This window comes from Ambystoma mexicanum, chromosome 4p (assembly GCF_040938575.1).
Source record: "Ambystoma mexicanum isolate Mex_15411 chromosome 4p, UKY_AmexF1_1, whole genome shotgun sequence".
NCBI lineage: Eukaryota > Metazoa > Chordata > Amphibia > Caudata > Ambystomatidae > Ambystoma > Ambystoma mexicanum.
The window spans coordinates 965,759,218-965,782,042 of record NC_090927.1 but is presented as its reverse complement, the minus strand read 5'-3'; the positions used below and the strand labels follow the sequence as shown (position 1 = coordinate 965,782,042).

The window sequence follows — 22,825 nt, the reverse complement described above, 5'->3', positions numbered from 1 at the left end:
AAAATCATCAGCTGTGTATCATCAGTATATATTCGAAATGGTAAATTGACGGATGTAATGAGGGAGGAATTGGGCTTCATATAAACATTGAAAAGCCAGGGGAAAAAGGCAAAGCTTTAGCGAGCACCCCAGGGGGCCGGGAGCTGAGCATCTTTAAATGCTTTTGTATTACCTGGCCTACATGGTCCTGACAGATCTCTCCAGAGCTGCGCCATTCAGTCCCAGTAGGTTCTTCAACGTGTGTAAGATCATAGGGGGGTATCTCATATCATATGTCATTGAGCGATTAAATACGATACATACTAAAGGCTAATAGCAATCCATTGAGGATAGACTATCTCTGCAACGCTGTAGGTATTTTACTTCCTCCACATCACAAACGTGATTGCTTGTCATGTAGAAGTTGGTTGGATTCCCTGCGAACTTTGAGTTCCAAGGTGATGATTTGTGTACGAATTTTACCATCAAAAGGGAGGTTAACAATTGGTCCGTAGTTATTGAGCTCGGTAGAGTCAGAGTTTATTTTCTGAGCAGGGGGCTAATGGAAGCAGCCTGCCTTATTCCTGGAAGAGATCATTCCTGTGTTCAATGAAGAGTTGTGGAGCCTAGGATCCAGTCATCCGATAAGGTCTTACATTGGGCAGGGTTTTGATTATTTCCATATGATATAGTTGATCTAGAGTGTTGGCTCAAAGGATGAGAAGAAGGCTGGATATGAGTATTTGTTTTGTAGCAGTGAATGTGAATTCTTTGTATTGGTAGAATATGGTAACATGCCAAATTCCTTGCTACTAGCCAGGTATAAAAAAGTCACTCGCACCCCCAGTTCTCCACATGCACACAGCCACCATTTCCTACTCACCAACTGTCAATTATTACTCCAAAATAGTGCACATATTAAGTCCTTTCATTCCTAACAGATTCAACTTTATCTTAAAACATGTAAGGGAGATCTTTTAGTCATTATTTTCATTGTTCCTTTGGAGAGCTCAGCCAACTTATTTGGGGCCTTTGCAAATCTGTTTCAAATCCATTATCTGTTTCAAATCCATTCCTTCTTGATCTGTAAGATGGCTCTATGGTAGTACCTAGACGTTACATGTGTATCTAGTGTTGAAGGCTTTACATGTTCCTGCCCTGCTTTTTCAAGCCTTTTACTATATTGTCAAGCCACGTTTTCTCGCCATTTAGTTTAGTTTAGTTTAGTTTAGTTTATTATTTGTATAGCGCCGCCTGGCCCTAGGGCATCCAGGCGCTTGCGATGAATACAACAAGAATAATACAACAGAAATGTACAAACCGATTACATATTTACAAATTTACAGTCTTGGTGCATGCTAGTAAGGTAGGGCTAGGCAGTTTACGTTTCTTTGGATAGAAGCCAAATTTTGGTGTTGTGTCTAAATCTGTGAAAGGAAGGTTCTGATCTCAGCTCGAGTGGAAGTGAATTCCAAAGTTTGGAGGCAAGCACGGGGAAGCTGGAGCCACCTGCTTTTTGGAGCTTAAATCTTGGGATATTTAAGCAATGTGTTTGAGCTGATCTGGTAGGGCGCGCTGGGGTGTGGTGATTGAGTCATTTATGACTGGTTTACCTTTGAGTTCTGTTTGAGAAGTGCTGACAGTCTAAGATGGCTGAATTATTTTTTACTAACCTATAGTGAAGCACACACTAACCTTGTTCAATAACTTAGCAATTGGAATGCTTTTTTTTAATGTGCACAGGTTCATATTTTAAAAGCACATCTGAAACATTTTCAGGAAATGTTTTATGTTCAAGAACAGTTATGCATCAAAGGTGCCAACATTTGAGACAGCATGGCAGCTAAAGTACAAATCATCTACCCTCGTCTGAATTCAATCTTATGTAGTCTATTGATTTTCACGTGCTCTATTCACCATACCCTCTCCCCATTTCACCCCGCTCCTCTATCCTGGCATTTTGAAGCAGCCTATGAAGCCTGAGCACTGTACCAACAAAATCAGAATACATTGTAGAGTTGGCTTTCTCCTCATAAACTGCAATTAAAATTACTGAACAAAATACGCTGGAAACAATGCTTTTTTGTTTATGAAGATTCACAGATGTTCATATACATGTCAAATATTTATCAGGTACGAATTCTAAAAACGTTCATTAAAACATCAGTGCAGTTTCAGTATAGGTGATGGCAATGGGTTTAGTGTTGGGGTATAAGAAAACTGTCAAGTTGACATTTGTACTTTAGAACAAATTGTTTCCTTGTGACTTTGTTTTGGATCCCTTGTTTTTTGACCAATGGGACGCCTTCGTCCTAGCCCACTGTCAATGTCCCTATATTGCATCCTTTCCTCTTTAAAACTCTTTGTATGATTTGGCAGCCAGCAAGGCGGAAGAAGCTAATTGGACGGGAATGCCTGGAGACATGGTAATTCACAGTAGTAGTATTGCCCATTGTGACTTTACCCCACATACTGTGGGTGAAGCAGTCTTAGTTGGAGAACCCTCTATCCCTGGACCTTATTCTATGAGTATAACATAGAGCTCTAACTCTTTAAAAATAAATATTAAATAACAACATAGAATTTGAAATGGCAATAGCAACATCCAATGGTTTCCACGACAACGTTGATGTATCAAGATACATTGTCGTGATCTCTCAAGTCTTTTTTCCAGTAATGTGCCATGCAAAGCAATGCACTCCAGAGCCCACGTCTGCAATATTCACCAATGAAGGACAACACTGATCAACTATTTTTCAATGCAAACTCAATAAGCAATCTTCAATCTAAAAGCTTGACTTTAGAGTGTTGTCAATGTTGATAATTTCCCGCTCCGACATCTTGTTCTTGACTTTGGTGCACTCTGTTAGTCTTTTTCGAAAGTTTCCGCTCAGCATAACGTAAAGGAAGGGGTTGATGCTGCTGCTGGCGTAGCTGAGGCAGATGGCGCAGTAATAGCTGATGTAGACCACCAGGGTGGGCTGTGAGATCTGGAGGTTCACTATCTGCATCACCTGGTATGGGGCCGCACTCACGATGAACACGCCCACCAACACAAGCACCATCTTAGTCAGCCTCAGGACTCTCTGACGTGGAATGCTGGTGTTGTAGCTACAAGGAATGAATAAACAAAGAGTAACGTTTTAAATTGAATGAAATAAAAACAAGCAGAAATATTAAAAATCCTCTGTAAAGGTCGCATTGCCAAAATAAAATACTGAGCAACATTTTGTCAAATTCCATGTCCAACTCGAACAATCAAGATTAAGGTTATGGTAGAGGTTGAAAGACACAGTTAAAAGACTTTAAATTCATTGATGTGCATTAAGATTGAACAATCAAGGAAATCTGCAACACCAGAGGTAATTCTTACAAGGAGCCATATTAAAGTTTAAGACCCTCTGCATTGTCTCCAATGCTTTCTGGGGCCTGGGGCCTACTTATCTGCAACAATGCCTATCTAAATACTGTCCTTCCAGAGCACTCCGCTCATCTACCCCCAACCAGTCTACCAAGCAGAGATTTGGAGGGAGATCTTTATCCTCAGTTAGGCCCTCCCTATGGAATAGCCTCCCTGCTATCCTCCGTCGTGTGCCTGATCTCCTTAAGGTCCAGAAACTACTTAAGACATTCCTCTTCTCCTCTTCCTTCTCTCTCCCTCTACCCAGCTAACCTCTCTCTCAGCTCTATCCCTCATTTTCTGCACAGCTTGTTGACTGACCGCCGGATGTACCTCAGAGTCACACAGGTCCCTAGCACCCCTGCCAGTCCTCTCGTACTTGCCTCTGGGCATGCACTTGCCTCATCATTGCTGCACTTGGTCAATGACCCATGAGAGTGGCATCTCTCAGCACTTACCCCAGCTTCTGGCAGATTGGGTGCACTTGGACTACGCCCCTGCACCTGTCCACCCCTCTCCCCTCTCCTGTGCACTTGCATGATCAGAACGTACCATACTTTGAAGATCATCTATCTGTCTTTCACCCCCCCCCCCCCCCTCCATGCATGGAGGTGCCTCAGTGCACTTGGAAAAACTGCAGAATCGTCATCAGACCTATTTGTTGTTATTTACACTGTTAATAGTATTATTTGCACTTACTCTGCCTGTGCAGATTTGTATCGTTCAGAAATTCAAGGGCTCTGAATGACTGTTGTTTTTTCCCCTTGTACCCTCCTTCCTTGAGTGCTTTGAAACACTTGCTTTGTGTATTGGCGCTTTACAAATAAACATTACCATTACCAAAGAAACGTTGTACCAGTGCAAGTGAAATGTTGCACAGTGTTAACACTAGGGCAAAGTTTGCCCTATTTCTAAGAACCCCTGGACATATTAGAAAACTACTGCACCATGACAAGTTCAGTTTTATATGGTATAAGCACCAGGGCAGAGTTTGCAGGCAAGTGAAATGGCAACTCAGAACACATACCAACTGTAAAACCAAGAACGCCATCTACGTAATTAGATGTCCTTGTGACCTATTATATATAGGTAAGACTACCAGGGAAGTACGGCAGCGTATCTCGGAACACAGATCATGTATAAGGAATAAAGTGGCGGACAAGCCTCTTGTGGAACATTTTGGGAGATGTGGGCATAAAGACACAGACCTAACATGGTTTGTGTTACAAGTAATACAGCCGTCAAAGAGAGATGGTGACATGGGCACTCTCTTACATCAGAAGGAACAACGCTGGATATACACTCTAGACACAGTGAAACGAGGTCTGAATTTATCCGTGGAATGGAACCATCTGATTGCAAATATGTAAAATATCTCTTTTGCTGCACCAGACAGGAAATAAAAGAGCAAGGGGCTCTGTCTAGCATTCCCTATGTTGGTGCAACACTGAGTGCTCGCTTACTAAAATACGCCTATAGCAGATGCTGAGTAAAACATGCCGCATTTCAGTGTATTTTATATACTTTATATATTTGTAGTTCAAATGTATATATACATTTGTTTGAAAACAGATCTAAATAAAATGCATATTACAAGTGGAAGGCCTGTGTCTATAGCATGAAGGCTGAATGTAATAATTGATTGAAATTATCCGGCAATAGACATCAGAATAGTCCTTTTTCTATCTCTATGGCCAACATAGAGGTATTGTTATCTCGATCTTCCAGTTGTTTGGCGAATATTAATTATTACAACAGGAGCTGAAACACCATAGCGAGATGGTCTATAAATAAAACAAATAAAAAAACGAAAAATAACGAGTTGATGGAGAGCCTACGAAGTGAGGAGGTTCTCCCTCACGCACGCGAGTGCTTTTCTAGTCCTCTTTTTATGCGTATGAACATGAGGAGCCGTATCAATGGTAACTCGCGACCCCGCCAGCTGGATTGTGAACGCTGCGGTGTACACGGAAAGGAGAATTTACAGACGGCGAGAATCAGGCAAGTTGGAACACACATGTCAGCCACTGGACATGATTGCTTGAATAGGTGCAGAAGTAGAAACCGCGCACTTTTAATACGGGAGGGTGTCGCCCCAGTCATTTTAAGAACGGGAGGCACTGATCCTCTAACTAGTCAATACGGGCAATAATGTTGATAATTGAAGAATGATGCCGCCCGAGAAACAACACTGACTGTTTCTTACCTAAATATCAGAGATTGATGCGTTCCACAAAACAATAAGGTTCTGGTTTGCCTTTGAATCAATTACTAGAGGCTCGCGCGCCCCCATCTTGACAATTGGGAGCACTAGTGCTATTTTAAACAGTAAAAGGGAAAATGTTTAAACATGAAGTTAGATACTTCTATACTCAATAACATCAGTCATACGGAGTAAAATAACTAAGTTCTCTGTATATATTTTTACAGACTCACGTACCTGACAAAATCTAACCACTAGATGAACCATACACAAGGTGTGGAAAGAAGGGAAGCCTCGAAATTAGAAGCCACTTTTTCCATCCAATAAAGCGCCCAAAACGAATTAACATTGCAGATCATGGCTTTTTCCACTTTTGAGTAAGTGACAGAGCCCTGTACTTCCATTTATGGATACTGATTGTGATTTACTAAAAACATATAAATAATGTTGGCTTTTGTGATCAAACAAATTGGGTATAACAGATGGTAATAGGTATATGCCTTAACCCCTTAGATCAGAGGACAATCATCCTCGAGATTCCAATTGAGATGTGCTGAAATCTAATACTACATCCTGCCCCTCCTGATTCCATCGGATAGGAGGTGAGTCGGATGATGCTTTACATATTTTTAAAGCATACCATATTAATATGCAATTAAATAATTTGAAAAGGATTGACGGGAGTGCCCAATACTTATGTAGTGTTTTATATATTTTTATAGATGGTGTGGCCCATGCCAATATATGTGCCTGAAAAATGGGTTGTTTTGTCCTGAAGAAGGTTGCCGTACAGAGAGAGCATTATTGGTGATGCTTGCAGAGAGCAACTGAAACACGTGTCGACGTGAATCTGTGGGAATAAGAGAACACAGACTGTTGTGATACCCCAAATTTGTGGGGATGCTTTATAATGAATTGCAATCACATGGAGATATAACCGATGTTTAACTGTTTTTTATATACAGACCATTTTTTCAAAGAATGAATTGTGGAATGAGAGATTGATGAGAATAGTATGCATGTGAATGAATGAAAAGTGAATGGGCCATAATGTTGCAGGAAATGTTTAATATGTTTTTAGACATAGCATTTTTTGTTTGAATAAAATAATAAAATCTTGGGAATTGAAACCAAGTTAAAAATCACCTGTGCATTCTGTCATCCTTACCTTTGTCTACTAGTTCGAGTTCTTTTGTATTTTCTCTATGTGCTTCTGCCTCTGCTCCGTCTAAGTAAGACCCTGCCAGATCATGTCAAGTAGTTTTGGGTGACTGGTGATGGTGGGTCATGGGGCATTTCCTCTAAAGATTCATGAGGCTCACCATCTGCAGTGCCATCATCATCAGGAGTGGAATCACTATCCTGATCATGATGCCACTGCACAGCCTGGGCACTGGAGAAGGGCAATGACGTGGTGGTGAGAAGGGACGGGGAAGGAAGTAGAGGAGAGTCCAGCTGATGAGGCACACACCTTGTGATGACCGGAGTCTGTGGGATGGTGTCCTGGGATTCTACAGGCACTGTTGTCCAAGAGGTTGCACAGTGGTAGTTCGAGCCTCAGAGACACAAGCTGATGTTGTCATGGTCGCTACTGTGACTGTTTTGGTGCCACATATCGATGGAGGTGGGGATGCACTGGCAATTGAGGGGTGGGGGTCTCTGGCACAATGGTGGCTGATGCCGACTTGCATTTGCCTTTTTTCCACTGCTAGCATTCACTGCTGCATGGAGATGTGTTGAGAGGGTGGCGCTGGGGTTGATGGTGTGGTGCCAGAGGTACATGCTGCCCACAAGGGGCAGGATTATACAATTACAGGAAGTATGACATATGCAACGAGCAATGTTGTCTATGTAATTATGCGTATGAAATGTCCCTTGTGGGAGAGCTACTATGTTGGGGAAACTGGCCATCAACTACATAGGCAGATGAATCTACCCAGACAAAACGTTAAAGGCAAAGTAAGGGCACACCAATCAGTCAACACTTTTTGGAACCAAATTAAGCCATCAATGACTTTAAAATGTGCTGTGCTGAAAGGTAACTTTAGGACAGAAAATTCCCAAAAAACATTTGAATACAAATGCATGAAGATTTTCAATATACTTGAAAATGGTTTGACTAGACATTGCAGCTTCATGAGACGCTACCGCGAATAACAAAATCCCATTCTTTGCACCCATAGAGAACCAAAGGTCAAACAGATATACATGTTTTTTCCTAAATCATTTTTCGAGGGCTCTTTAATGACACTTGACTGACACATCCCCAGCCATATCTGCCTTTTTGATACAATGTTATGTTGCTGGACTCAAATGCCCTGCCCCACAAGCTTCCCAGAGGTTGGTTAGTGCACCTGTTTTATGCCAAAGAGTTCCCTACCCACCGAAATATAGAAAAGCACACTCTCAATATGGCAGTATCCTTTTCATACCAACCTTCACCTGCCAAAGAGCCAAAACATTACTAATGGTTCCTCCTATGTATTGGCCTTCAGGAGCACAATACTGAAGTGTGAGCAACAGCATGAATAATGGCCTAAATACAATCACCCAAAAAGTGACTTGCTGCGTTTCCTATCCCAAGTTAATAAGTAGGTAGGCAGAAGGCTTACTGGAGATGAATATGCAACTGTGTCTAAAACATAGTCAGCCTTCAGTTGGTTTGTATGGCACTACTCTGTTCGTTCATTCCTCAGTGAGAGCGGCCCAGCACTGTTTTATTTTCTCTTGCCTGCTTGCATGTCGTTTTCAGTGCTTCATTTACACCTTGGTGACTGGAATGCTTGACGGAATCTCTGAATTGTAAGGCTCCTTGTGAAGGAAACACATCAGCAACAGACACAAACAGATAAGACATTCCAGAGGCGAATCATTGAGCTGCTCTGCTATTGCGAAAGCCACATTCATCCTATGCCTGATTAAGTAATCTGAAGATTACGAAAGCTTGCAAATAAAAGACTTTGTGGAGTCTCTTTGGAGCTTCAGAAAATATATTTTCTCAATAACTTTAGAACCCTGGCATGAGAAAACAGATAATATTCCACAGTAATATTCTGAGGCAGCCACCTGTGCATGCAAAATGTCAATTTGTAGATTAATGGCTTCATAGTTTAAAAATGTTTTTACTTTGATCGCATTTTGAACAGCTTTTTACATAGGGTTCTCCTATAGAAAAAAAAAAGAATTTCAGCCCAAGTGCCCAAAACATCTCAAAATTGGCTGCTTAGATTTTCACAAATGTTGGCATCCACCTAGATTTCGTCTCGGATTGGAGCATTACAAATATAGAATATCTTGAGATATTAGTGATTTAAAATGTATCTTTTTATGCTGCATGTGCATCCTCTTCACCTCCTCCCTCTACTGTCTGCTCTTCCTTTGGCCCTTCTTTGGGTACCTCTCCTCCCTCCTTCTATGCCTTTCCCCTATTCTCCCCAGATGAGGTTTCTAGACAAGTCCGATCTATGAAAGTCTCCTCTAAACAGGTTCACCCCTGTTCCTCCAAAACCATCAAGGATCACATTGACAACCTGGCTCCTGCTCTGGCTGACTTCTGCAATCACTCCTTCGCCACTGGAATCTTCCCTTCCCCCCTGAAGTACTCCCTTGTGCACCCTCTTCTTAAGAAACCCCCTGCCGACCCTTCCTGCCTGGCTAACTATCACCCAATATTAATTACTCCTTTCCTGGGCAAACTCCTGGAAAAGCTGGCCATCTCCCAGCTTACTGTTCACACTGAATCTGTTGGTTGTCTCCATGACCATCAGTCTGGCTCTTCAGAGCTGCAAGAAGCCCAGAAACCGCTCTCCTGCACATCTGCGAAGACCTGCTCTACAACCTTGATTCCAACACCCCCTGATAACCTGGGTATCACCGATCAGGCCCTGGCTTGGCTGACTTCTTTCCTCTCCAACCAACCCTCCCAGGTCCAACTTGGGTCCTTCCTCTCCTCTATCTCTATCTCTACATGCGGTTTTCCCCAGGGGTCTAACCTCTCTCCGTGGCTGTTCAACCAATACCTGAGACTTCGTGCCCACCTCTTCTCCTTCTCTCACCTCTGAAGGTCTGTCTGCTATCCAGGAGTGGTGTGCCGCCAATGGTCTCTGCCTTAATACCAGTAAGACCGAGATTGTTCTCATTGGCACATCTGCTCCCTCCTTTCCTGTCACTCTCTGGCTGGCCTCTCTTGGCCCTCTTCCTGCTCCCACCTGTGAGGCTAAAAACCTCCAGGTCATCTTCGACTCCACACTCTCCTTCTCTCCTGACATCTCTTATGTCTCTAAGAAGTCACACTACCAGCTGCACCTCCTCAGAGGTATTCTTCCTTTCCTCTCCTTCCCCAAGAGGCTCACTGTCTCCAGAGCTCTGGTTCTCGCTAGTCTGGACTACTGCAACAACCTCTTTCTAAATCTGCTTGCTTCTACTGACTGCCCTCTGCAACTCATCCAAAGCAGGACTGCGAGACTTGTCCTTTGCCTCAAGCCCAGGTATCGTTTCTCTCCAGGACTGAAATCTCTACACTGGCTCCCAGTGGCAGTGAGGATTAAATTCAAAACTCTCTGCATTGTCCACAAGGCCTTTAGGGGCCTGAGACTTCAATATCTTCAACTATCTCTTCCTAAATATCTTCCTTCTCAAGCTCTTTGCTTATCTGCCTCCAACACCTTCAGGGTCAGTCACTTCTCCAAGCAACAGATTGGTGGTAGATTTCTTTCTTCTGCTGGGGCCTCCCTCTGGAACAGTCTCCCTGCCTCTCTGAAACTTGAGGCGAACCATCTACGGTTCCGGAAGCACCTCAAAACTTTCCTCTGTGCTTCTGCTTTCTCTCCTCCTCTCCCCTGCTGATCTCCTGGCTTAAACTACACTGGTTACCTGGTTACCCTCTGATCTTGGGCCCAAGTCCCCTCCCTGCCAGTTGCACAGCTGCTCTGCGCCCTCTGGCAACCCTTGCACTCAGGGACTGTTCTGTATCCCTAAAGTCCCCTACAAGCCCTTGACATACCTCTGGCAACCCTTGCACTCGGGGACTGTTCTGTATCCCTTAAGCCCCCTACAAGCCCTTGACATATGATGTCTGTACTTACCCTTGCCACCAGCTGGCCGTACTTTTGTTTATTGTCTTTCTTATTCATTTTACTGTTAATCCTATGCACTGCACTGCACGCTCCCCCTTCCCCCTGCACTTTTCCCCTTCCCCCTTCCCTGCACTTGCGCGATCTCAATGTCACCTGGCCTAGTAAGATCGCTGTCTCTTTCTTCCCTCTGTTTCCCCTTCCTTGCCTCATCACACCTTGAAACACTTGTGTATAGGCACGTTATAAATGCATTATCATATCATATCATGATGATAAAGTTTCTGTCAGAAACAAATACAAACAACCTGTTAAGAAGAATACCACATGCAATATGATAAACCACATGCCACATAAACACAGCAAACAATGTTGCCAAATCAAAATTTTGAATGAATCTATATATGGGTTTATAGTAATAAAACCGAAAACAAAAATCCCGAATACAATAATCTCGAATCCAAAATCTCGAAAAAAAAAAGTCGAATTTTTTTTTAATGACGTTTTTTGTTCGAAATGGGGGGGTTCCCCCCCCAAACCCCCTTTTTTCTATTTTTTTTTTATTTTAACCCATTTTTTTTACTTACCTGACCCCAAAAAAGCATATAATTAAATAAATAAAAAATTCGACTTTTTTTTTCGGGATTTTGGATTCGAGATTATTGTATTTCGAGATTTTTTTTTCGGTCTTTTGACCGACCACCCTATATATGATGCATGCATAAAAACTAAACATATGACCAACATACGCCAAACATACAAACCACACGAAACCCATACGCATACACCCAAACTGTGCACACAGTACAAGAACAACAGGCACCATATAACAAACCACCCATAAACCAGACCCATACACCACAACTGTGTATGCAGTACAACAGATAATAAAGCAACAAAATGAAGACATTATAATGCAGACACATACACACACACACAACACCAGTGTGTACACATTACAACATACAGTACACACCACATATGAAACCTGCAAGACAGTAAAGCATCAAAATGCAGACAACATTATCATGAAAACACATAACATATGCACACACACCCAATACATGCAAATTACAACGTACGCTAAAGCAAGGAAATACATAACACTTTATTAAAGATAAAACAACCATGGGTAAGGTGTTTGTATACAATACAACATATAAAAGTAAATCAGCCAACATTACAACAAACAAAAGTAAAGCAGCCCACCAATGCAAAATATTAAGAAGGCCTTCAATAATACTGGCTAAAAATCAACTGTTCCCCTCATTGGTTAAATGCACTACATCAACTTTAAAAATTGTTGGATTTTGACTTTTTATGTTGTGGTAAAGTATACAATGTAGGCCTGGCTCCACCAACAATTTATAAATGCAACTATTTACAGTTATTCTGGAATGATACATTTTCAGATGATTAACACTTGTACATATCCAAATTGTAAATGCAATTAAGCATGACAATACAATTTTGGTTCTTGGAAACAATCCTACTAGGAGTAATATGTAATTTTTCATTTGATAACATATTTCTGTTCCTCTCTTCCATCCTAAATCATTTCCTCCAGAGTGTAACAAAATTACATTTGATATTTTGATACTGTCACTATAGTGAAAATGCTTCTCTACTATGGGCCTCATTACACTGTAGGCGGAGGACCAAGCTGCTATTAGCACCTTGGTCCATGCCGGTAAAATACTGGCACCGCCTTGGTGGAAAGGGGAATTAACGCCCTATTTCAAGGTTGGCGGGGCTGTAATTCCCCCTTCCCCCATTGCCCTTCCCCATTTCCATTTTTGCCCCATAGGGCTCTATGGGAATGGGGAAGGCGCTAATTACGGTGCCACAAATTGCGGTACCGTAATTAGCACCCTGGTCCCTTTGCGGGTTGGTTTTTAACGCCTGCTAAACAGCAGGCGTTAAAGTACCTACCCACAAAGGAACCTCCTAGTAAGGCGGTAAGGGTTTACCAGTACCGGTGCCCTTACCGGTACCGGTAATCCCTTACCGCCGTCCGTGTAATGAGGCCCTATGTCTTCCCATTTGGCACTGCGATATCCATGCCATTAGTCATTCACATTCTGTAATGGTAGGAGATTCAACACTAGTGTTACATAATGTTGAAGTCAAAAAATCCAGTAATCACCAATAATTACCACAGTGTTTCCCTTAAAAAAACAAATATAATACTTCCAACAACATACACAAGTACAGAAATGTATACATACAACATTTTTTTTAGAAAACTTACCTATTCTTCCATTTTAGCTTTAAACTGCAAAAGCGACTTCTCTACATATGCGCTTGCAGAACGTAAAGTAAGAACAAACGCATGAGTTATATACGTTAGGTACATAACAATATACTTACGCGCATTTCAAACATTTCATACCTACAATTTACTATCCAAAGATTGTGCTCATGTATACTATAATCACACTGCACCAACACACATATGCACTCAACCAAATAAATTAAATACAAACAGCAAAATGTGCACACATACACACCACATTTGCTTATACACTAACCAGTTGTTCTATTTTACATAAAGTTAAACACTAAATTAAATAATCCACTACCACAATGCTCATACGCATGTGCGAGAGTTAAGAAGGTGCACATGCCTAATGTAAAGAATGCACATATTACTACAGAAACATTGTGCTCCTGTTCAATGTAATTACGCTGCACCGTGTATGCATGTAAAAACAAGCATACGTGCAATGTCACAGAAACATTGTGCACATGCTCACTGCCATTATGCTGCACAGTTTGGGACTTGGCAACAACAAGCACATGTGTATTGTTAAACACAGTGATGTTGCAGATGCATATAATTGCTTCAAAAATGTTGAACATTTATGAATTATAACATTTGAAAATATATGCTTCTACAAATAATACATTCACAACATATTTGCTTGTAAATGAGCCTAGCACTTTTGTTGATAGAAAATGCCAAATTACTATGTTTTACTTTTTAGCTCACATACGCACATGCCAACTATAACTAACTGTGCATGTGTAATGTAAACTACAGTGATATTGATATGGTAATCACCAATGAACACACAGAAATTCTTCACAGAACTTGCTTCACAACAAATGCACATGCCATTTTTGCTTTTAACCACACCCAAACATGCTACCTTGACAACCATACCACTTAACAATAGTAAACATTGTGATTGAAGGTGGTGTCCCTTGCAGATGCAAAGTAAATACCCTTTTCAAACCTTTCAAATAATTGAACAAATACATCCCGTAGTATTACTAATAATTTGGAACTTATAAAATCAATAATTTTGTAAAAGTAAATGTATGCTTCTTTATTTCAGCAAATTCTAAAATGTCAACTGCTTTTGATGTTCTAGCTACGGAGGCAGGTAAGTCAAAGATTTAATGTAAAATATACATTTATTAGTGAATGGAATAATTACTTATATGTTAACTTTGTTAAACAATAAAAACAAACCATACTTGTTATTTATTTTGTAATACAATATTGCACTTAACATCAACACAACATATGAATGTAAGTATATGCCTACTATTCATACATCCAATAACGTTATACGCGTTATCGCTTGAATAGTTTGTATGCTCAATAACTATCCATTAGGCAAACTACATATTAACAAGTGCCCCATTAAGTACATTGCACTACCTATTAAATACAAATACAAATGTATGCTGTTGCATACTATGTGTATGTTTAACTACTTTGTACACTTCATACGCTTTACAGTTTAAGTAGGCGTGTATGCAACAAGTGTTTATGCTTTATCACTTCAACAGGTTTATTCGCTCAATAACCGCCCATTAGGTAGCCAAAATATTACTGTCCTGTTAATTACATCACAATAAATATTATCTAGTAGCATATGTTTTATACATTTAATAATTTGGATGATTGAAACACTTTACAGCTTAAACCGATGTGCACACTCAATAACCATCATTTAGGCACACCACACATTTAACACGTGTCATGATAATTATATCTCATCAAAGATTAACTGAATACAGTGAATGTATGTATTAGCATACTATTTCTACCTTCAGAGACATTGGATTATTGTTAACATTTATTGGTTCAATAGGTGTATATGCTCAATAACCATCCACTAGGTACACTTAATTTTCAAAAAGTGTTCTAACAATTATAATGTACATTTGTTTACCGATAATGTACACATAAAATAAGCAATGTACAGTTCTCAAACTTTTTTATTAGCAGCGTAGTAATGATAACAGTGACTGTGTAAATATGAACTGGAGTTTGCAGGTTTAAGCTGTTTGTATGCTTTATAGGCTTAATTGCTTCAACTGGTGTGTAAGCTTCCCTTCGATACACTTTACATTGAACAAGTATACATGTAATTTTTATGTACATTTAGTCACCCCTACTGTATGTATAGTATTAGCATTCAAATTACCAAGCATTTAATTATTTGCATGCTAACTACAAATGCACCTTTTGTGCACAAAATACAACTATTTGAGTTTTAACAAAAGATTTTATTTAAAAAATAATATAAATATCACGTTTTAACAATTTGTCACATATTACATATTACATTCTTTACAATACTAAATACAATTACCAATGTGAAAATAATTATATTGTCACTAAAATACACATTTTCTTCTATGATAACATGGCTCTCTTTTTTAGAGGTGAAAACCTAATCGGGACATCATGAGAAAAAGGAAAAACATAAACATCATCATAAATCATAGAGTACAATTTACTGTGATAACAAATGAAAACATTTACTAAACAAATGTGCAAAGGGAACAAAAGTAAAACCAAATTCTCTTTTGTACAATAAAAGTGAAATAAAGTTGTCTTTTGTTACAACAAAGTTAATAATAAAATATAAGCAAATCAAAATTGTCCTTTACAAAACCAAATTGTCCTTTCCCAACACAAGTATAACTGAATTGACCTTTGTCTCCACCTACAAAAACACAACTTTATGTTGTTAATAAAAAGGAAAATAATCAAATAAAAGTAAAAAAAAATGTGTCCTTTAAAAAGCAAAATGTTCCTTTGTTATTTAAGTTCCGCTGCAACACAGCTTAGTATATTCCACTTTTTAACAAATACAGGACAGGCACACTAACCTCTACTCACAACCTCAGTGACAATATGTCTTACTTTGTGAACTTTAGCACAATATGAAAAATGTAATTGTCAAATGATTTCTAAAGAAAATCAAAATATTATTTCACTGCAAGCCAAAGCAGAACAGTCTGCGATGACTAAAAAGAAGCAAGAAAATGCTCAAAATGTTTTAAATAATTTTACGGTTCAGAGAATTACAACATGCTGGTCTTGATAGTTGTTTGAATGTTTGTTTAAATGCCAAAGTAATTTAAAAAAAAGAAATATGTGTGTAGAAGAAGCCTTAGTCAATGGAAGTATAGGTTTTATAATTGTTTTGAAAAACCATACTAGCAATGTATTCATTGAATATATTGCAATCAAACGTGATAACATTAATGAAGTGCAAGACATAAAAATAATTACTGTATGCTTTCAACTTTTAAAATACATTCATGTAGTATTCAAACAATTTGTAGTAACTCAAACATATGCAGTAACAATACATACATCTCAATGTTTAAGTGTAAATACAGCCTTAGTATATATAGGATCGAAACATTTTACAGATGGAATGAGTTACATTTCTTTGTCACGCATGTAAATACTCACTGGTTTATTTATATTAAAAATGGATGTACACAAAAATCACAGCTCACATTTCATATACAAAAGAACATAACAGACTGTTGTCTAATGAATGCTAATCACCTACCACCAATTGACACACAAATAAAGGTAAAAACAGTAACATCAAAATGTAAAAGAACACTTTCAAATTGCAACAAATAAATCCCAAACCTAACAAAAGTAAAAACCTTAATACATCTGTAAAACAAAGTAATGTTGGCCAGCTAACAGTTCTACAAATAGCCCTCTGGATTTTATTAATGGCACTGCAGTGAATTGTTCAGCTAATGTAACTTAGTACATGCTGTTAAAAGTACAACCTTTTGTTGATCAACTAAACCTTATAAGTAACAATAATTTTATGTTATCAGTACAATGATTAATTAGTGGCATTGCTAGCAATTCACAAAAAGCACATAGTTGCACTTCTGTACTTACAGAAATTGATAACATTTTATAACAAATGTATTTTTACCACCAAGCAGCAATAAGATCCTAATAAATTACTGCTGGCAATATTTCAAAATGTATTTATAGCTGCAAAAAAAATAAAAAATACAAAAGGTATGAATTATATAATTATAAATTAGTGCATGTCTTGTAATTTTTCAAACATGTAACCTATAATTAAATATTCTCCTATTACATATTCCTAATTTTAACAAGATCCCAGATAAAGATCTGTTCACAAAAAGTCTTACAAATGACACTTGTGTATGCTGTGACCAACCAATTTAACAAAAAAAATAAAGTTACACATCGTTCTAACGACCTTATTTTAATTGTATTAAGATGTGGGCCTCATTACAAGGTTTGTGGTCCGGTAATAATGATACCGGTAAGGCAATACCGGCATCGCTTAGCAGACCGGGCCATCACGACCTGTAATGCCGGTCCTACCAGCATTTATATAGCACAGCATCGACAGGGACCCGCTGCGGCCGTCCACCACCATACCAGACTGCGCGGCCACACGGCTGCCTTGCCAGTAACACCGCCATGCCGCAAGGAAGAGGACATTCCGAGTCACACAGACGTGCACTTACCGGCATCCAGATGCTGGTAAGAAGAGCCACCATGATACCGTTAACACCAGCATCGCGGGACAGGCATTCATGGCAATCTTCTGTGCTCAGACCTGCCACAGGTGCACACAGTCAGCACAGGTGTAGGCAATGGAGTCTTCCCAGCACAAAAGGAGCACACCCACACACCTTCCAAGACCAAAATTATTCCTCTAGCTGTTGCCATACAGGGGCTGGAGGACATGTCTGCACTGCTACTCATTGAGCAGGCATTACACCAGGGACTACAGAGGAGACGAAGGAGGAGGAGGAGAAGGAGGGTGAGACTGGCCCAGCAAATGCTGCCAGTGCAGGCAGTTGTTCCCTGCAGGCAGCCACCAATCCCTCGCATAAGGGCCAGTCCATTCAACTTAACCGCTGCAGACATCCACACCCTGTACCGCCTGGACACCATCACCAACATTGTGGATCTCCTACATGATGACCTGGTCAGCCTGATCAGCATCCGCACCACCATCCAACCACTGCTGAAGGTAGTGTGTGTGCTCCACTTCCTGCCCACAGGCACCTACCAGCACACAGTGGGGCAGTGGGGCAGCTGCATGGCATCTCGCAGCCATGTTTTTCCGGTATGCTGAACCAGGTGCTGGATGCACTCCAAAAACATGCAAGTGCCTACATATCCCTATCACGGACTGCACAGGAGGTGAATGACACCAAAATTGCATTCCATGCACTGGCAGGCATGCCTAACGTCATTGGTGCCTTTGACTGCAGCCATGTGGATTTGGTAGTCGGGCATGCCGTGGAGATGGTGTAATGCAATCGGAAGCAATACCACTCCATCAATGTCCAGATGGTGTGTAATGCAAGTAAGATGATAATACATTGTTGTGCCAGATACCCAGGATCCACACATGATTCAATGGGGCTGTGGAACTCCATGATCCCCTGCTACATGGAATGACATGCTGCCCGACATGCCTGGCTGTTGGGTAAGTCTGACCACAGGGCCATGGTGATCATTTTGGTGGGACCACATGCATATGCAACCTGCCTGCTTCCTGAGCCATGGGGTGAATTGGGTGGGGGTAGTACCAGCATGCCAGTTGACACCCTGCACCAGTAAAGGGACGAATCCCTACACTGGTAGACCTTACCACCAATCACATCGTGCCATGGTCTCATGGGTGAAGGTGTTGGCGGACATATGCATGGCGTCATCGAATCATTGAAAGCATGATTGTAAAACCCACCTGTATCATGTGGGCCTTCAGCCAAACGCATCATACAGTGCTTGACATGCATTTCGAATCATTTCCTGCCACACACCCCTCACATGTGAGTACATCATGGACCTTTACACTTCATCTGGGTGCGTGGCGTATCTCATATCAAGGTCCCTTAGTAGTGTGCATCACCCATGCCCCCCACCATGGCTTGCCGAGTAGTACACAGGCCTGATATGTGCACAGATGTGATGGCAATAGCTGACATTGGAAATGTATTGCATATGGATATGAACAATGTACAGGCAGTGCACACATGGGATGGCATGAATACTCACAATCACAATTAATTTGCTCCCATGCAGGTGACGCTGGCTATCTCCTGAAGCCATGAATCCTCACCCCTGTCAGGCATCCACTGAACCGGCACAACGAGGACTACAATCGTGCACATAAACGCACTTGAGTGGTGATAGAGCAGACCTTTGGTGTGTTGAAGGCTCGGTTTCACTGCCTCAGCAGGTCGGGTGGGGAACACATGGTGCTTCCAGGATTGGGGGGGAATTGTATTGGCATCCTTCTCGGACTGCCATGATGTCCATGGTGTTTGTTGGGTGACCTACAGGGGTCTCGTGGCTTCTGTGCTGTAGCCATGGCTCAGCGGCTGTGTGCCATGTGCTGCTGGTTGTGTATCAAGTGCGCATTTGGTTGTGGAGAGGCGTGCAGCATGCAATTTCATGGGACGGTGGTGATGCCAGAATCTCAACAGGGATGTGTGTGTGTGTGTGTGTGTATGCATGCACATGTTGTTTGTGTGTGCAATTGTGTGGTCATTTTGTTTGTGGCATTGGGATTGTTTGTGTGTTTTTGTGGCTGTGATGTGGTGTTTGGTTTAGGGATGTGTTTGGGTGGTGCTTATGGGCCATGTATTTGCTCCCATCTACTTCCCATTTGGGACATCAGGTGTGTGTGTTGATTTCTGCATTGTGCAAAGGGTTAATCACCGTCACCGTCCCCTTCAATTGCCTCCATATCCATGACGGAGCTACACGTCTCTTCCCACTGTGCCAACGTCATGGGTGAGGCAGGTCCGCCACCTGTTGCCTGCCCCTGGCTGCGTTTGGTAGACAGGATGTTTCTCACTCGCAGCCGCAGGTCATCGCAACTCTTCCTACAGTCCTTCACGCTGCGTGGAGTTGTCCCCATGGCAGAAACCTTCCTGGCCACCTCTTCCCATATGTTTTTTTTCCTGATTTGCACTGCACGGCCAAAGTCAGCGCAGAACACTACGTTGGAATGCTCGACGAGAGTATCTGTGAGCATGTTCAGTTCATCATAACTGAACCTTGGTTTTCGCAGGCGAGTGGTACGTTTTCTGGTTGCCTTAGACATGATCTGGCAGGCAGGGTGGTGTGTTTTCTGGACCACGTCCTGTCTGCAGTGGATGGCAATGGATTGTATTTTCAAAGATGGCCGCCTGCGCATTTCCCGTTCCGGCGCGATGACGTTGCTTCCGGTGGCTGTGATACCGGTACCGGCATTAGCGGTACCAGTGTGAGCGGTGCTGTTCTTATCGGATTCAGTTTTGCCGTCGGAGGTCTCTGCGCATTCACTGATGCTGCTATCGTGGGTTGTATGGTCCTTGTAGGCATGGCAGTGCTCCCGTTACCGGCATGCCGGTACATGCATGCATGCAGACTCGTAACCACCCGTTGATTACGGGCATAGTGCAACACGGACACACTAGTACCGGCATGCCGGTAATTGCTGTTTCTTACCGCCAGACCTGTAATGAGGCCTAGTGTTCCTGTTATAAAAGTAAACACTTTAATTACAAACTATACAAGTTTCTATTTGTGGAACCAGTTATAAAATAGAAAGTATATTATGGTTTGAATGTAATGATGAGCAGATTACCATAAAAGAAAGAATGCCATGGAATTTAAAATATGCATTCATAATGTTATTAAAAACAATAACACGTTAAAAATCTACGTTATCTAATAAAAAACAAACATACCAAAGTAAATATTCACAACATGTAAGTAAACTTTCACATACTCAGTTTCTGGTGATTTTCATGATACCCAGAAAAACCTTGAACACGTACATAAATGTATTCATGGTATAACCTGCATGAAAAAAGAACCTTTGATTGGTGTTTTTGAAAAAGGTATTATAAAAATGGAGTATAATTGAAATATTTTGAATTCAAAGTTTTTTTTATTTGACTATTTTTAAAATGTTCTTGTTAACATTGGAAGTAAGGGACGATGTGGAGCCATTGGACAAATTAAATTAAGATGTTCCAAAAGATGTATTTATTTATTTGAACATTTATATAGCACAGAAAACCCAGAGGTATCTAGGCGCTTGACTCTTAAGAGATTGGTTACAGGCATGAGCTTCAACTTCATCAATGAAGGGTTCCATAGCATGGTAAGGTAAGCACTGTCATGCGGCTTAACATCATGAGTTGCAGTCTTGACAGACAATATACAATAATTAATAATTCATATTTTAAACGAAATAAAGCTAGCAAAATTATAACCACCATTAACATATTTAAATACATTTTTACAAAAGAGTTAAGGTTAAACCAGTAAAAAATGAAAGTCTACGAACCTTAGAAATAATAATGTTAAGGTGAAAACATAATAAATATTATCAATACATTTACACAAATATTTTATTAAAATCTAACATCAAGGCTATTCAATGATATCTATATTTATACAAATGAAAATGTGTTTGTGGGAGGATTTGTGGTGAAGCGTTGTTCCTTTACAATTCCACACTGTTTCACCAATATGCACTACATTTTGCATAGTCGCCTGTTAGGACCCTCTGGGAATTAATGCCTGCATGACATTTGGGCACCACACCACTTTCCACAGATTTCTGCAAAAGTCAAAATTAGTTTGAGGGTTTGTGGCAAATTGTTCTTACTTATACAATTCCACACCATTTCAGAAATCTGCACCAAATGTTGCATAGTTATCTGTTAGGACCCTCTGGACATTACTGATTACATGGCATTTGGACACCCCAATCCCAACCCAGATTTGAGCACAAATCAACATTTGTTTGTGGCTTGGTGAGGCATTATTCCTTATACAATACCACACTGTTTCACCAATCTGCACCGAAATTTGCATAGTTACCTGTTAGGACCCTCTGGACATTACTGGCTGCATGACATGTGGACACCCCCTACCATTCCCTGGATATCAACACAAGTCACAATTTGTTTGTGGGTTTGTGGCTTGAAAATGCTTGTTCCTTACACAATTCTACACTGTTTCACCAATCTACACCACATTTTGCATAGTTACATGTTAGGAAACTGTGGATATTACTGGATACATGACATCTGGACACCCCACCCCATACCCCAGATTTCAGCACAAGTAAACATTTGTTTGTGGGTTTGTGAGTTTTTAGCTTGGTGAATCGTTGCTCCTTATACAATTCCTCACCATTTCATTAATCTGCACCTAATTATGCATAGTTACTCGTTAGGGCCCATCAGACATTACCAGCTGCATGACATTTGGACACTCTGCCTCTTTACCTGAATTTAAGGACCTTCACACATGAGATGGTTGCCTGAAATCAGCGAAACATCAATGTGGTCATAGAAGGACTGGTACCGACACGAGGAACAAAACTCAAGTTCCAGGCCCTAGGATGCATGGTTTCCAAGATATTTGCACTGCAATGCTCTTCAATAACTGCACCATGCCAGGGTGAGGGCAACAGGTTGGGAGAGAGCACAGAAGGTCCTAGTATGCAGCACCACACCAACTCTGGCCTCCCCCAACGTCTGCTCCGGGGTATGTCAGTCAGCCACATGCAACATTATAAGTGCAGTTTACTTCAGGGTGCAAAGCACATCAATAGATTAGCTAATCAGAACAGCGACCAACGGGATCAGTGTTATCATGTTGGTCTACAGAACCCATTCAGAGAATGGGTACTTCTGGTAGTACATAATAAATCGTAATTGTAAAATATATAAAAGTATTAAAAAGGAAATTAAATATACACTGGTAATAAAAAATCTTCAAAAGAAGCATAAGACCTTTTAGTAATTTCAAAAATACTATATAATAAAAAACATATTATAATGTGTACATATAGTTCTGGTACAAATGTTCTATGAAAAAATACA

The 22,825-nt window shown here is 40.7% G+C and overlaps 1 protein-coding gene across 7 annotated transcripts in view; it reads right to left on the bottom strand.

Moving 5' to 3' along the window:
- Window positions 1–2,050: 2,050 nt before the first annotated feature.
- The window catches only part of MCHR2 (melanin concentrating hormone receptor 2), a 2,016,060-nt gene continuing 1,995,285 nt past the window's right edge, over window positions 2,051–22,825 (bottom strand). For all 7 annotated transcript variants that reach the window (XM_069606534.1, XM_069606536.1, XM_069606532.1 and 4 more), the window contains one exon: window positions 2,051–3,090. In XM_069606534.1, the coding sequence (XP_069462635.1) occupies window positions 2,766–3,090 (325 nt within the window). In that variant the 3' untranslated portion in view covers window positions 2,051–2,765. The remainder of the gene's footprint in view (window positions 3,091–22,825) is intronic.